Genomic DNA, 14,762 nt, shown 5'->3' with positions numbered 1-14,762 from the left:
ATAAACAGGTACCACTTTGGTGGGGAGGTAAATAGTGTTCTGTGCACCTCAGTGTATAGTTGTGATGACCCAAAGGCAACACAGTCAGATAATCAATAAGAGTTCCTTTAATAGCTCCAACTTTGCCCCCAATGTCCAGGTTAACTTCTGGTTGGAGAAAAACTCTCCCAGGAACAGCCTTTAACTGCAGGGAATCAAGTCCAAAACATGGTCAACAAAAATTGTAACTTTAAGTCAAATCAAGCCAAACTGAGGTAATTAGTTTGGCAGGACAGGAGCAAGAATTCCAGATGTGAAGGCACGGCAAAACTCACACGCTTGAAAAGATGCCAGGAACACAGATAAGCAAAGAAAACACAGGATAAAGTCATGTTTGCTCCCAGCAGCTGCCGCTCTCAGCATTCCGTTCTTATAAACTTTCATTCCCAGGTGTAGCTAATGAAGGGAATCAGGGCCCTTTCTTCCCATGTAAGCCACGCAACCCATGTTGCTCTCTTCTCTGTTCCTCCCTGCATGCCCTAGGATGAAGAGGGGGTGGGCCTAGGTCTTCCTCTGAACTCCCTCTCCCTTGTTCTATCTCTCCCCCACTCTGCCCAGCTGGACTTCGTCCTTCCCCAGCCTCCTCCACAGCCAATGGAGCCATATTCCCACTCCCTATCAGCTGTTCGTCTTACTCCTCAGATTCAGATTCTGATAGGGGCATGACAATAGTCATGCTAGCCACATGATCATGGAAATGTCTTCAGACAACACTGGCTCCCTCAGCCAAGAAATGAGATGAGTACCACCCTGCTAGAGTCGGACATTACTGGACTGGGGAAATCTTTATCTTTACCTATTTAAGGACTTGAGATCATTTGCTAAAATTGCTTATATTTATGATGAATGGAGAAGAAATTACTTTATAGATTCCTTTTCTTTTTCTTTACTATATAGTTGTTTTTCCTTTTATTTTTCTATTTTTTTCTACACCTTCTATATTTTTAGTATGTATTAGGTTTTATCTTTGTAATTGTAATTTTTAATAAAATTACTGGAGAGAGAGAAAGAGAGACAAAAGGAATGAGCCATCATAGAAGAAGAACTGAACATTTACAAGGAAGGTGGTTTTTTTTTTAGATGGGAGACAACACTAGAGGGATTTAGAGCTGGAACATATATGTTTAGAAGGATATGAGGACAGAGAAATAAAAGAATAAGAATGATTTTGAACATATGGATGAAGAGTTTCTGTCTGAATCAAGAACAAATATGAAGGCATCTATAGGGATGAAAAATGGGAGAAGTATTTCTTCATATGGTCAAAAACTGTACAGAACTTTAGGCTTCTTATATTGCAGCAGATTGGATAAGTATAGATTGATTTCATTTGATTAAAGTTTGCAGTGCTTTTAACACACCAATGGGGTTTTACCTAAATCAACACCCATCTTCGTTTCATTTTTACCATTGGCAAACAAGTAACAATTAAAAAGGGGACTTGGCAAGGTCTAAGGTTGATTTATAGCGGAGAATAATTTTATTTGGGAAAGAATCTCCCTTTCGTAATACCTTTTGTCATCTTATTGCCAGAATAAGACTTCTCACACAATTAATGACAAAATAATTACCCAAAATAGCATCCATGCAAATCCAAATGGTTTTTTTTTTCAAATTGCGTTTTATTTTCCTTCAATAGAAATGTATGCAAAAATATGCTAATGCAAAAGCCTCACAGCCATACCATTCATTTTCACACCCTCTGAGCATCCAGTCTGTTTAACATGAAAAGACATCTGTGTGACTGAAATACAGTAGAGTTGTTTGGTGATGTTTGTCACCTAAGAGATTCTAGTTCTCATTTTAGTCAAGCTCTTGGATTTAAAGTATTAGCAACTGTTTCTTTTTTTAAAATATTCCACAGATCGTGTTTATTTTTAATGTCTCAAACTATTTTTCTTTTCTTTTTCTAATTATCTTCAAAAGTATTTTGTATATTTGTATCTCATCCATCCTTCAAGAACCCTAGGAACTATATCTCACAGGTTGTTGTTTTTTTTTTCACTTGAATAAAATGAGTTGAAAACTGAAGGAGAGAATGAATTTACTTCAAGAGAGTCATGATCAAATGCATGAAGCATTACAGAGTAATGGAAAAGCATCATACCTGCAGGGACATCATAGCTATTTATTTGCTGACTGGGTGAACTACTGAATAAAGTTGTGCTTCAGGTGATATCAAGCGATGTAAATATTCCATCTTTGTTGTCAGATCTCAGAACCTTTTATTTCTTTATTGTATTATTATTTTATTACAATAATCTAGTAACAAAATGGAACTCTCAGTAACGCCAAGCATTTTCAAGAAATCTATTCCTCTTGTTCTTTTCATCAACAACCAAAAAAGTCATTGTCAAAGAAAACCCCAAACATCCCAAGTTGATAGTCATATTTAAGGCAAAAAAAATGTACAAGATGCTCCACTGTCATTACCAGGAATAATAGAAAATATTGCTCCTTTAAAAATACCAGACTAATAAATTACAGAAACTTAATGTTCAAACCTAAATGCCTCCTATAAGAAGAAATGATGTTTTGAAGACAATATCTTAGAGAAATTTTTATTTGCAGGTAGAAATTTTTTATTCAAGAGAATTTTTATTCAAGAGCATTTTTGTGTCCTTAGAATGCAGCACAATTATTGATTAAAGAATCATTCTGCATTGAAAGGGACATTTTACCATTGTATTCTTGTATATTATTTTTCCTTCAGCAGCAGGATAAAAAAAGTTTTATTACATTATTATGAAGAGGGGCACAGTGTACACATCCTAGTTGCTCATACTGCTAAACCACCACAGTAAATACCTATGCACACAACTAGAAGAATCACATATTGTATATTTTCCTAGATAGTTTCACCAAAGTTTACAGATGTGTGAAATGGGTTACCACATATAAAGGCTCCACATACCCGCACACAAAGAGAGAGACACCTCACAAACCAAATAAGAAGAGATTCTTCGCTAGAAGAGATTCAGCGAAGGTCACTAGAAAAAACACTGGTTTTTCCACATGCAGAAAGAATTGTTTTCATTGAACCAGCATTCAGATAGGTTCAGATAATACTGGGGTCTCAGAGCGTTTCTTGTTCTACCTTCTACTTAGTGAAGAATCTTCTAAAGCATTTTGGACAGACAGCTATCTAGATGAATACCTCTAGTAAAGGTGAACATATCACTTCATGATTTGCCCAAGACAAGAGTTAGCAGCTCTTGTCCTCCTAACCAGAATATATTTCCTTGTAGTTTCAACCTATTGGTTCTGGTCCTTCCATTTGGGGCAACAGATAAGAATCCACTTCCCCATCTCTTTGATAGCCCTTCAAATATTTGAAGGCTGCGATCACATGTCCCCTCAGTTTTTACTTCTGCAATCTAAATATACCTAATTCCTTTAACTGCTTGTCTTGGGACAGTTTTCAGTTCCTTTATCATCTTGGTTTTTCTGAACTAATTTTAGCTTGCTGATGCCATGTTTAGATTGAAGTCCCAAGGATGTAATATTCTATGTAGGGCCTAACCAAAACAGAGAAGGCTGGGACAATTATTTTCCATTATCTGGAATCTGCTTATTAGTTTATACCAAAATTGTCTTCTTAGTAGCTGCATCACACTGGAATCTCATATTTAACTTTTGATCTCCTAAAGAACATGCAGATCCTTTTCATTATTCAGTCAAGCCAAGTCTTCTCTATACTATATCTGTGCCTTTCATTCCTACATACCATTACAGACCTGGAGACTTGGACTGATATAAATTAGCTAAGTGTTTTATCCAGAGGTGGGCTTCAAAAAATTTAGCAAACAGTTCTCTGCCCGGTTGCTGGCCAGGGTGGCTGTGGCCTAGTCAGCCTCCTGCACCACAGTAGGGGGGCAGTTTTTGCCCTCCCTGGGCTCCAGAGGCTTTCTTCTAGCCTCCAGGAGGGTGAAAATGGCCTCTCCAGGCTCCGGAGGCCCTCCAAGAAGCCTTCCAGAGCCTCTGGGAGGCCCATTTTCCCTCTCCCCAGGCTCCGGAATCTTTCCTTGAGCCTCTGGGAGGCCCGTTTCCCCCTTCCCGGGCTCTAGAGACTCTCTGGAGGCCAGAAACAGGCCCGTTTCCGGCCTTCTAGAGCTTCTGGGAGGCCCATTTTTGCCCTCCCCAAGCCTGTGTGTGTGCCCTGCACTTACCTGGGATCCAAAATGGGGCACATGGAGACTCCTGGGAGGGCCGGGGCGGGGTGGGCAGGGCCAGCCAGTCGGCTGAACTACTGGTTCAGTGACCTAGGTGTAAAATTAACATCCAGTTCACCTGAACCAGTGCAAATCAGCCCACCCATGATTTTATCCTCTTCTTATCTTCCCCAACTTGCAGCTTCTTCCTTCCACTAATAGTACAATGATTACCAACTAGGGTTTCATTTCCCTTCAACTCAAAGGACCCAGTCTCCCCAAAAGCTAGGGTTGACAAGGCTTCATCAGATAGTTGAGGATTGTCTTCAAAAATGGGAATCTATTTCTGAACTCCCAATGGCACTGGATACCTCCTAATATTCTTGCTTTGCTGGGACACATGCTTTCACTTATCTTCTGGTTTGTGTTCTTGGGATTCAGTTCCATTTCTGCCCTCTTAAGGAGCTTCACCCATTCAATTGAACAACTTCTCACCTTCCCTGATATGTTCCAGTCTAGAAACTCTCTCTGCAACCTTGCATTTCTAGCATGTACAGTTGAATTCAGAACAAAGTTTTCTTCACTGTGCATACTGTTTGAAGTTGACTGAATTCTCCCACAAAAGACTCCTGTTTGCTTTTCTTGTTCATTGATCAATGTATAGTTCCCTATTTTTTTAAAAAAACCCATGCACTTACATTATTTTTAATATATGTATGGAAGCTACAGAGAAACATGGAGTTTCACCAGAAACAACTATATCACAGAATGACAAAAACTTCTGCTAAATAAATATTTAACCATATGTAATGTTTTAAAGAGGCATAAATAGCTCTTGCAATCTCTAATCTTACAGGTAGTAAACATAACACCTGATAGAGTATTATTTTTAGATATATTGTAAAAAGAAGAAAACCGACATTTACTTTTGCCATCCATATACAATATTTGCAATGTATAATTCTCAATGCCACTTCAGTTTTAATTCAGAAAAACACTCATGGGGAAGAGCCTAATAATTATTTTTACCCTTTTTAAGTTTCCATTTGCAGTTCTGCTGGTGGCATTCACATCTTTTCTTCCAATTATTTAATTCAAGCAGTAAAGCAAAGGGAAAGAACAAATTAACACTTATTCAATAATCTGCTTAATTCAGTTCACTTAGACGTGCTTTTTTTCTTTTGGGACTATGTTTCTGACTGAAAAACTTCTAATGTGAATTACTGTGGAATTTAATGGTCTTCTCAATGCTAGCAATTTGCAAAATAATCCTAATACAGGATTGTACTGTAAGTAGTCAGATTTGGTGATTTCTAAGAAAAGATTTGTGGCTTGGTGAGTAATAGTAAAACTTTGCAAGCAGCTGTTTCTTTCGCTTTAGAATCCAAAGGGCAAATCTTGTGACTACTGCAGCTCTGGAATATGGGATTGACTTTCCCACCAACATCAGCAAGCCACCATCAGTCAAAATTCATACAGTGGTCCGTGGGATTTAAAATTATGAGTTTGGTGGTCCCTGAGGTCCAAAAGGCTGGTGATCCCTGCTTTAGATCACAGATTACCAGGACTTTAATCCTATGAACAATTACCTGAGGAACACATCCTACTTAATTTAATGAGTATTACTGCTGAGTAGACATAAATTTGGACTGTCATACTGGTACATGGAAATGGGAAAACTTTTTAAAACTTAGTAAATATTACAAATTGGAAAGCGGACATTAATTCATTAATTTTCCTATAGTTTGAAAATAGGCCAGGAAGTAATTTATGCAATTTGTAGGTTGTTTAAAGAATGGTAAATATATTTATCACTTTCATTATATGGTAGCTCCCACACCAAATACATTTAACACGACAGAAGCGGGGTATCTAATATATTATTAATAAAGACCTGTTGATTATATTGGCAACACTAACATAATAGCGTTAGTTGTATCTATACCTATCTGATATCTCTTTACTTAAGGATCACATCTTTGTAAAATATTTGTAAGACTGTATTAGAAATATAACATATGATGATGATGCTATCTGTTCAATCATGTCCAATTCACAGTGATTCTATGGACCGGCTCTCCACACATTTTCCAACTTTTTTAAATGAATATTTTCAGGGGGGGTGTTTTATGCTCTGGCTGGTATTGGCTTTGATGATGTCTAGCCACTATGGGTTCTGGTTTCCTCATTTCCTTTTACTGCTGACCATTCCAAGCATAACTGCCTTTTCCAGTGAGTTTGAGCACATTACATGGCTGAAAAAAGGTAGAATTTTTTGAGTTTTGCTTTCCAGTGATGCATCTGATTTTATACAGTCCAGTACTTGCTTATTTATTTCCTTTGTATTCCAAGGAGCCTACCCCAACACCACAGCCTGAACAAATTGATTTTCCTCTTGTTTATTTTTTTTTTTCATGGTCCAAGGTAGGTAGCTATGGGAAACACAATAATGCAAACAATCTGCATTTAGTTGCCAGGCTGATATCCTTGCTTTTCCATACTTGACTCATGCTTATCATTGCATTGCTGTGCAAACCAGGGCAATTTAACACTTTATTTCTGGACCTTTTTCGCTGCTTTGATCAATCTGCATCCTAAGAAAGTGAATTTTTGCACACATTCAATCTCTTCATTGTCAATTGTTATTTTGACATTTCCACTCCTTGCAAAAAGATGCCATGTTTCTCACTTTCTTTAATCCTTACGACCATGTTTCAGACTTTCTTTAGTTTCTGAAAAGAGAGCTGTATCATCAGCATAATGAAGATTATAGATGTTCCTCCCTCCATTTTTTTCTCCTTTTTAATTCTTCAGGATCCAGCTTACTTGTAATCAATTCAGAATACAGAGTGAATAAGAAATCTGAAAGAATGTAGCCTTACCACACTCCTTTCTCCATCTTGAACCAGTTAGTGTCTCCATATGCTGCTCAAGCAGTGGCTTCCTGATTTGTGTATGATGACTGCACCAACTTGACCAGATGTGTTAGTAACCCCAGGCCTTCTAAGTCTCTCCACAGCTGATCAGCTGATCATGATCAGCTCAATCACAAACTTGCTTGTAGTCAGTAAAGGATGTATAGACTGACTTTTGATGTTTTTGAGATTTTTCCATGATCCAGCATAGATTTGCAGTATGGTCACAGCTGTCATCACCTCTTCTGAAGCCAGTTTGAACGCCTGGTCTTTCAATGGTCAGCACCAGAAGTTGTTGTATGATCTTAAGGAGAATCTTGCAAGTGTGAGGGATGAGAGCAATTGTGTGGTAATTGGAGCAATCCTTGGAGTCACCCCTTTCTGACAATGGAATGAATACCGATTGTTTCTGATCCTGTGGCCATTATTCATTCCCCAGATTTTCTGGCACAAGGCTGTGGTGATTGTGGGTGTACAGGCCTCAGCAATTCTGTAGGGATAGCAACACCTGAAATCTTGTTGTTTGGTAGTTGACTCATTGCCCACACACTTTCTTCCTGTGGGGAGGGCTGCTGAATCTCTTTGTTTATGCCATACAGCTCTTCTCTATATTCTTGCCAACTGTTCTTGATATCTTGCTGGTCAGACAGTTCTTTCCCCTGATTGCTTTTGATCATGCTTTTTATGAGTAGAATATAGTTTTCAAATCCTTTTGAATTGTGCAAATGCATTTCTGGTGTCTCCCTTCATACAGTCTTCCCCAGCACTCAAATAATGGTACAGACACAACTTTGAAAAAGAATTCTAGGAATATTCATTAACATTATTATCTTATTATCCCTTGGGACATAATTGGAGTTCAATTCTGAGAAAAGCTATTCCTCATCTGGAATTAACTAGACTTTCTAAATACAGACAGAGAAAGAGAGTCTTCACAAATCACAAGGAAAAAGAATTACAGTGAATAATAAGTAATACACGTGCTTTACATGTTAAACATGGTTTTGGTTGTGTTCTGGAAGATTATTCTTTTTCTTTTTGTATGAGGTAAGCTCTTGGTCGTTTAATTTCTATACCTAGAAAGGTTATTACTGTTGATGAAGTCTGTAGGAATTGTGCTTCATAAATGAAACAAGTCAGAACTCTAATCAAGATAGAGACAGATATTTAAAGGAGTTTGGTGTAACATCAGCTCATCCTTCCTGTTGGTAGAAAGCTCAGTTTACAGTTATTAAAACAATTACCTGAATTCTAACTGGTTGGAAAAGAGCATGGAATACGTATATAAGAGAACTCAACTAATAATAAATTATTTTAAAATTAATTATTTCTATCAGTGTGAATTAGAAAAAATTGTACAATATAAATAATTTAATTGGCATTTCAGAATAATAAGTCCAATTTGGCTAGTTCACATATCCATGCTTATCAGAAGGAAAATTGCATTATATTAGAACTATAATTGGAATAATTCCATGTTTCAACTGTTCTACATTTGAGTAATTTGCTTGCTCATTACTCAATGACTTCAACATCTAGTGCAGATGTAAATGACTCATACCAGACTAGAATCACATCACATTTCAAGCAAAAACTCTTTTTTCCCCCAATGAAATCATGACTCAGGATTACTTTTGGCAAAGGCCTCAAAGTCATATTTTGGGTATAGACTTTGCAACCAAAGATCCCGGTTCTGTGAACAGGATCCTTGCCTCTTAAATCATTGCACTGGATCAGACCTTTATTAGAGACTTTGTTCCCTCTGATCAGAACTATACCATGGCCTACAAGAGTAGGCTAGAGAGATTAATTATTGAATTCATTATACATAATCTTCCTATTATTTATTAGATTTTTATATAGCCTTAACCAAATCTAAATAGCTTACAATTCAATAAATACACATAATTACAAATAAAACAATGAACAGTGACAAAATGTATGTGCCCTACTATAATTATCTCATCCTAAAATACAACATTTGTGGTACTGCATCTCATTCAGGACAATACATTCTAACCTTCCAAAATAACTAGATCTTGACTAGCCTTTAAGAAAAAAAGGGATATTCTTGCCTCTGGGTGAAACTGTTCCAAAGAAAATGTTTCGTGCTTTGTTCTAGTACATAATGCAACAACTTAAGACATTTTTCTTCCGCTACAGAAATCATTATAATTGATGGAATAAAAGTACAGAATGAATAATACCAATGTCAATTGTAAAAGTTAATTCAAACAGCAGTCCCAATAATTACAACCAGATTTAGAAATGCATATGTCAATACAATCATCAATACTATTCTCATAGTTACCATATGCTTCTATTGATAATAATTAAATTTATATTCTGCTTGACTTACATAATATCATCCATCAAACTTTTATATCCATGAACATTGTCTCAATCTCCATACCTCAAATGATACTCTGTTGCTAAAAAGGAAAAGTAGAGTATACTTGCCTTTTACTGCAGTCATTTATTGTCATAATATCTGGAACATAAAAATAAATACTACAAAAATATTTATAGGATCACAGATAATTTTCATAGGCACCCTTATTTTACAGTGTTATTGGAGAAGGCAAAAGTGACACCGCTCTTGGATGCAAGGGTGCAAAAGTGCAGAATGAAGCAAGATCACGTGATAGATATTGAAAATTATTAAAATAACATTTCCCAAAGGGATAGCTATGCTGCAACAAAAAAACAAATGTCCTGTCAAAGGCTTAGAAAAGATAATAAAGGGAGCAATAGATATTATTGGTTCTCATTTCTCCATTTTTTTTACCTAATCCCACCCCCCCACCCCAAAGAAAAAACCAAGAGAGAAAAGGAAAAACCAAGTCCTGGATCACTGAATGGTAGGACAAAACAGTTTTATTGCAGAGCAGCTTCTGAGCAGATGCAATCAGTTGCTGCAGTACCATTACCCTTTCACAGATCTAAAAGAGGACGTTGCTTCTTCTCTTATCCTTCTAATAGTTACTTCAGTTCCAGACATGTGCCAGTCCCCATGTGATATTAATGACAAAACTTCAACAATATATCCTCACATAAAACCTTTTAAAACCAAGCATTCCCCTTCCATGTTTTCTTTAAAATAACTTCTCTGTCTTTTAAAATGAAAAAAACACCACAAGATCTTCATCATCATCATCATCATCAAGTCACAAAATATTTTAATTTGAACTCCTGTGCTAAGCAGGAACTCACCATTCCTAAATCTACATTTCTATAAATTTACATTTCATCTCCCCTTCTCCTCCCCGCCCCTTTCCTAGCATCTTCCCCCAAATAACACCCCCCCCAAAACCTTCTTTTTCAGAGATTGTGACAGAAATTGACCAATTGACATGTTACTCGAGCCTGATGTTATGGGCTAAGAGACAGTGGAGCCCAAAGTCACCCGCTTAGCTTTGGTGCATAAGGCAGGATTAGAACTCTCAGCCTCCTGGTTTCTAGGCTAGTGCCTTCACTACTAGATCAAACTGGCTCTCCTCTCATACTCTTTGCTGGAAGCTATACTTTCATTATGCACCAATCTCTTGCACATTACCTTCACACTTTGTTAAAATATGGCCATATCTAATATTACCATAATTCTAAACATAGTAATAGCAACAACAGTAGTAACAAGAGCAACAACTTCTAACATTTATATACTGCTTTTGTTCCTTGCATTGGGCATGATTTATTTAGTTGAATTCCATACAATACAATAAATCAGAATTATTATCCATCACAGAGCATATTCCATCACTATTATGCTTCAGTTTATGTTTATAAGGTATAAAACTGTGTCATTCTTAACAGAGGAACATTTGCAGATACAGCTGCTCTAAGCAGCATACTATCCAAATGTTGATGATATGGAACCATAAAAGACAAGAAAGGAAGTGAGAAAGTTTAATAGGAACAAATGTCTGTTTGGGTAGCTGAAAAATCTAAAATTTAGATTTTTTTTTAGTGAAATAAATGCCCACCCCAGCTTACAAGACACTATAATTAATTTATGTCTTAAGATGTATATGATGACTTGTATCTGAAAGGATGCTAATTACTTTGAACAAAATAATATCACCAATCAAATTATGTGTAATTAAAAAGACAACATTCAATGCTAGAGCCACTTTCAGTTACTCTCTCAGGGAAGGAAGGAAGGAAGGAAGGAAGGAAGGAAGGAAGGAAGGAAGGAAGGAAGGAAGGAAGGAAGGAAGGAAGGAAGGAAGGAAGGCATGCTACATTTCACCTGGGATGATTTCAAAGATGATATTAAAATTTGATCGATATCATAGATGCCTATTCCCTTAGCCCCTTTGTTTTGGTGGATTACTATTTCCATTATTATCTGGTCCTCAAGGACAATTCTAGAGATTCTTGAATTATATGACAACCATTCTCTGCCATGAACAACTAATTGCTCATACCAGTAAGACAAAGCTGAATTATGGATAGTAGATTATATTGGCAAATGAGCAGGCAAGGCTTTACAAGAATTTGGGGCTCAGGACTCCATAGAAATAATTGCAAGGTAAATATGGACCAGACTTTTCCCCCACTTTGCTGACAGGTGGAAAAATGAAAGGATTATTCAGAAGGAATATTGGCTTCCTTTCTTTTCTTGTATGCAAATATTGACATCACAATAATACCACATGCTCTTTAAAAAGAGAGAGAGAGAGAGAGAGAGAGCATGCAGATGTGAAATCTTTTATGAGAGGTTGCATTAAATGTGGAAAAATGGAAATAAAAGTATCTACAAGCTCAGCAGGCTCCTGGAAGAATACAGGGGAAAGAGAATGAGTTTTTAGTTCTGATTATGCTCTATTGTCCAATCAACACATACATTACTAGACTCATGAAGATCTATTTTAACTGCAGAGCACAATTAGCATATATTGGTGTATGAAATCAAAACATTCCTATTCCTCCTCCTAAAGTTGAAAATATATTACAAAACATATTACAAAAGAGCATCCCTCATACATAAAGAAGTAGGATAATATTACAATGTTGATACAAAAGTAGTTTTTAACATACACAGTATATGCATTATTTTTAAAGTACTCTTTCCTATGATTTGGCTCAGAATGTCATCTTCTGGCTCTATTAAAAGTGCCACTTAAATTAATGTCTAAAATGCAGTTTTCTGAAAATAATATTTACCTCCAAAGTGAAAATGGAGGGAAAGGATATGAATAGCTTTTCCTGAGTGTTAAACACCCCTTTATACTTATACCTGTTATCTAATAACTGTTGATACTTATACCTGTTATCTAATACTTGTTTGACAAATATATAAATAAAATAAATAAACCCTGTGCTGGTTATAGCTGCACAATTCTTTACTAAATTGTCTTTGCAAATGTCATTGATAGGAAACACACACTTTTAAGTGATGTACAATAGATAATTATCTTATGAACTAAGTGCATTATCCATTTATGTTCAATCATTATACCTATGGCTAGCTCATCAAAATGTCAATCTCAAAACTCCCTGATATTGGTAGGAGAAAACTACCCTTTATCATTCTTCCCATGAAGCCATTTCAGCACTTGGAGCCGCGGACAGCAAACCACCTTAACTATTCTGCCAAAGCATATTAACGGCCATTATAATCCATTATCTTATATAGAACAGACCTTGAAAGATCGTCACAAATCACATGGGGTTTTGTACTCCAGTTCACTAGCATGGATTAGCTCCACTGCCGCCACACACACCAATGTATATTAAGGGGGGAAAACGAGAGAAGAAAATGAGTGATGCCTTGAACCAGTACTTTTTCATTCTTTACTCTCAAATTGCATATACATTAGCATGTATGGCCAATAAGCTTATAGGGCTGAGACTATTGTGTATACCCAAAATCCAAGTATGTACCCCAAAGTGCAATTTTAATTATGGTTATGTTTGGCAGCTCCATCCAAAGTAAACAAGACAAGATGCAAACAATACATTGACTTTTTTTTTTCCTGAGATTGTATCTTAAAAGCATAGCTAACCTCCAGACCTACTAGAGGTACACGAAAATATTTCTTCATCTCTTTTCTTCACATTTTGGAGCTCCAAAATGCTCCTCTGATTCTCCATTCTCCCTTCCTCCCATAACCAGTACAATAAATTACTCCCTATGGTAAAAGTACACAATTGTGTTTACAGCTGTTTCACGCATAACAGAAACATTGTAGAGATCCAGCCCAGACAGCTGAAAGAAAGGAAACTAGGAGTGCAACAAACCCTGCTTTTCATATCTAAGGATCCTATAATCAGGCTTTTCCGAGTTGCGCTATTAAGATGAAAACTCCCAGCGAAGTCCACCCAGAGGAGCAAACCCGAGCTTCTGGGTGAAATGCACATTACAGTGAATGGGGGCTTTGCCCCCCCTCCCTTATGCCATATTGGCGGGGTGGGTGGGTGTTGAAGTAGTCCAGTTATTGCCTCCTCCCCCTCCACTGTCCCTTTCTGCGTCAGAAGCAGGTGGGCAGGTAGCAAGGCTGACATTTTCCCAAGGAAAAGGACTCCCTGAACAACCACCCCCTTAAAGCCCCCACCCCGCTCCTTCTCTGACAACCACCACCCACCCTCCCTTGGCTACTGAACGAGGCTACTCCTCGGTTTTTCTGCCTGGAGACATCTACCATCCCCGCCCCTCATCCAACCCTCTCTCTAGCTATCCCATCCGCCTTGAACCCTTCTGGAAAGCTCCCTTGCTCAGCCCAGCCTTGGGGTACTGTTCGGGTGGGATGAAAGACCCTCCGGTCTCCTCCTCCTCCTCCTCCTCCCGCCCTCCTCTGACGCCGCTCCTAAGTGTTTTCCAAACAGCCCTCACCCCCGCTATTCTTTCCATCAATGGGAGCCGCCGCCCCTCCCCTCACCGCGGGCGAGCAACGGCAAGCGCCGCGCAAAAGCTCTCGGACGTTCCCTGCCCTTGCTCCCTCTTAAGTCTCCGCAGCCCCGTTGCCGATCCACAACACCCCACCCCCGCCTTCGCGTCCCAGAGGAAGTGTCCCTGGGCGCGCCGTCCGTCTGTCCCCCGGGGGGACCCCGAGCAACCCCGTTCAAGCGCACCAGTCAGCAAACACCGGGCGAGATCCGATGAGCCCAGGGCCGAGCCCAGGGCGGAGAACTCACCAAACATCTGAATGTGGCCTTTGGTGATGGGGTTGAAGCTGCCGCAGGCCAGCAAGATAACGTGGGTTTTGGTGGTTTCGGTCATGGTGGCGTCTGCTTGGCTTGGCGCTCCCTCGGAATTCCGCTCGCCCGGCCTCTCCTCTTCTTTTGTGTGTGTGTGTGTGTGTGTGTGTGTGTGTCTCACTGTGTCTGCAGAGGCAAGGGAGGCGAAGAGCTCCCAGACGCAAGCAGCGTCATCTCTTCCCCCCCTCCACCACCCCACACCGCACGCCGCCCAATTTTAACGCCTTCAGCGCCAGGAGGAGTTTACTTAACTCTGGGGCACCTGCGGGTCGTCTCGGCTCTTCAGGCAGATAGTAAAATATCCTCCATTCGCCCCCCAGGATAGTGAAATCCTCAGGGGTGCTTTATTTGTTTTGCCCGGGGTGGGTGTAGGGGTGGGGGGGGGTGTGGAGAAAAAGACAAATACATACTTACGTTCAAGCCTGACTGGAAGCATAAAAGACAACCCAAAGAAGAC

General features: G+C 38.7%; 1 protein-coding gene across 1 annotated transcript in view; it reads right to left on the bottom strand.

The window, feature by feature from the left end:
* Window positions 1–14,494, bottom strand: part of NMNAT2 (nicotinamide nucleotide adenylyltransferase 2) — an 86,181-nt gene extending 71,687 nt beyond the window's left edge. Inside the window, exon 1 of the mRNA XM_087930437.1 lies at window positions 14,243–14,494. Coding sequence (XP_087786563.1) covers window positions 14,243–14,327 — 85 coding nt within the window. The 5' untranslated portion in view covers window positions 14,328–14,494. The remainder of the gene's footprint in view (window positions 1–14,242) is intronic.
* Window positions 14,495–14,762: the final 268 nt, after the last annotated feature.

Source organism: Pseudonaja textilis, chromosome 3 (assembly GCF_049901715.1).
Source record: "Pseudonaja textilis isolate UNSWEBS1 chromosome 3, rPseTex1.2, whole genome shotgun sequence".
Taxonomy (NCBI): domain Eukaryota; kingdom Metazoa; phylum Chordata; class Lepidosauria; order Squamata; family Elapidae; genus Pseudonaja; species Pseudonaja textilis.
The sequence above is the reverse complement of the archived record's forward strand: the minus strand, read 5'-3'. Positions and strand labels throughout refer to the sequence as shown.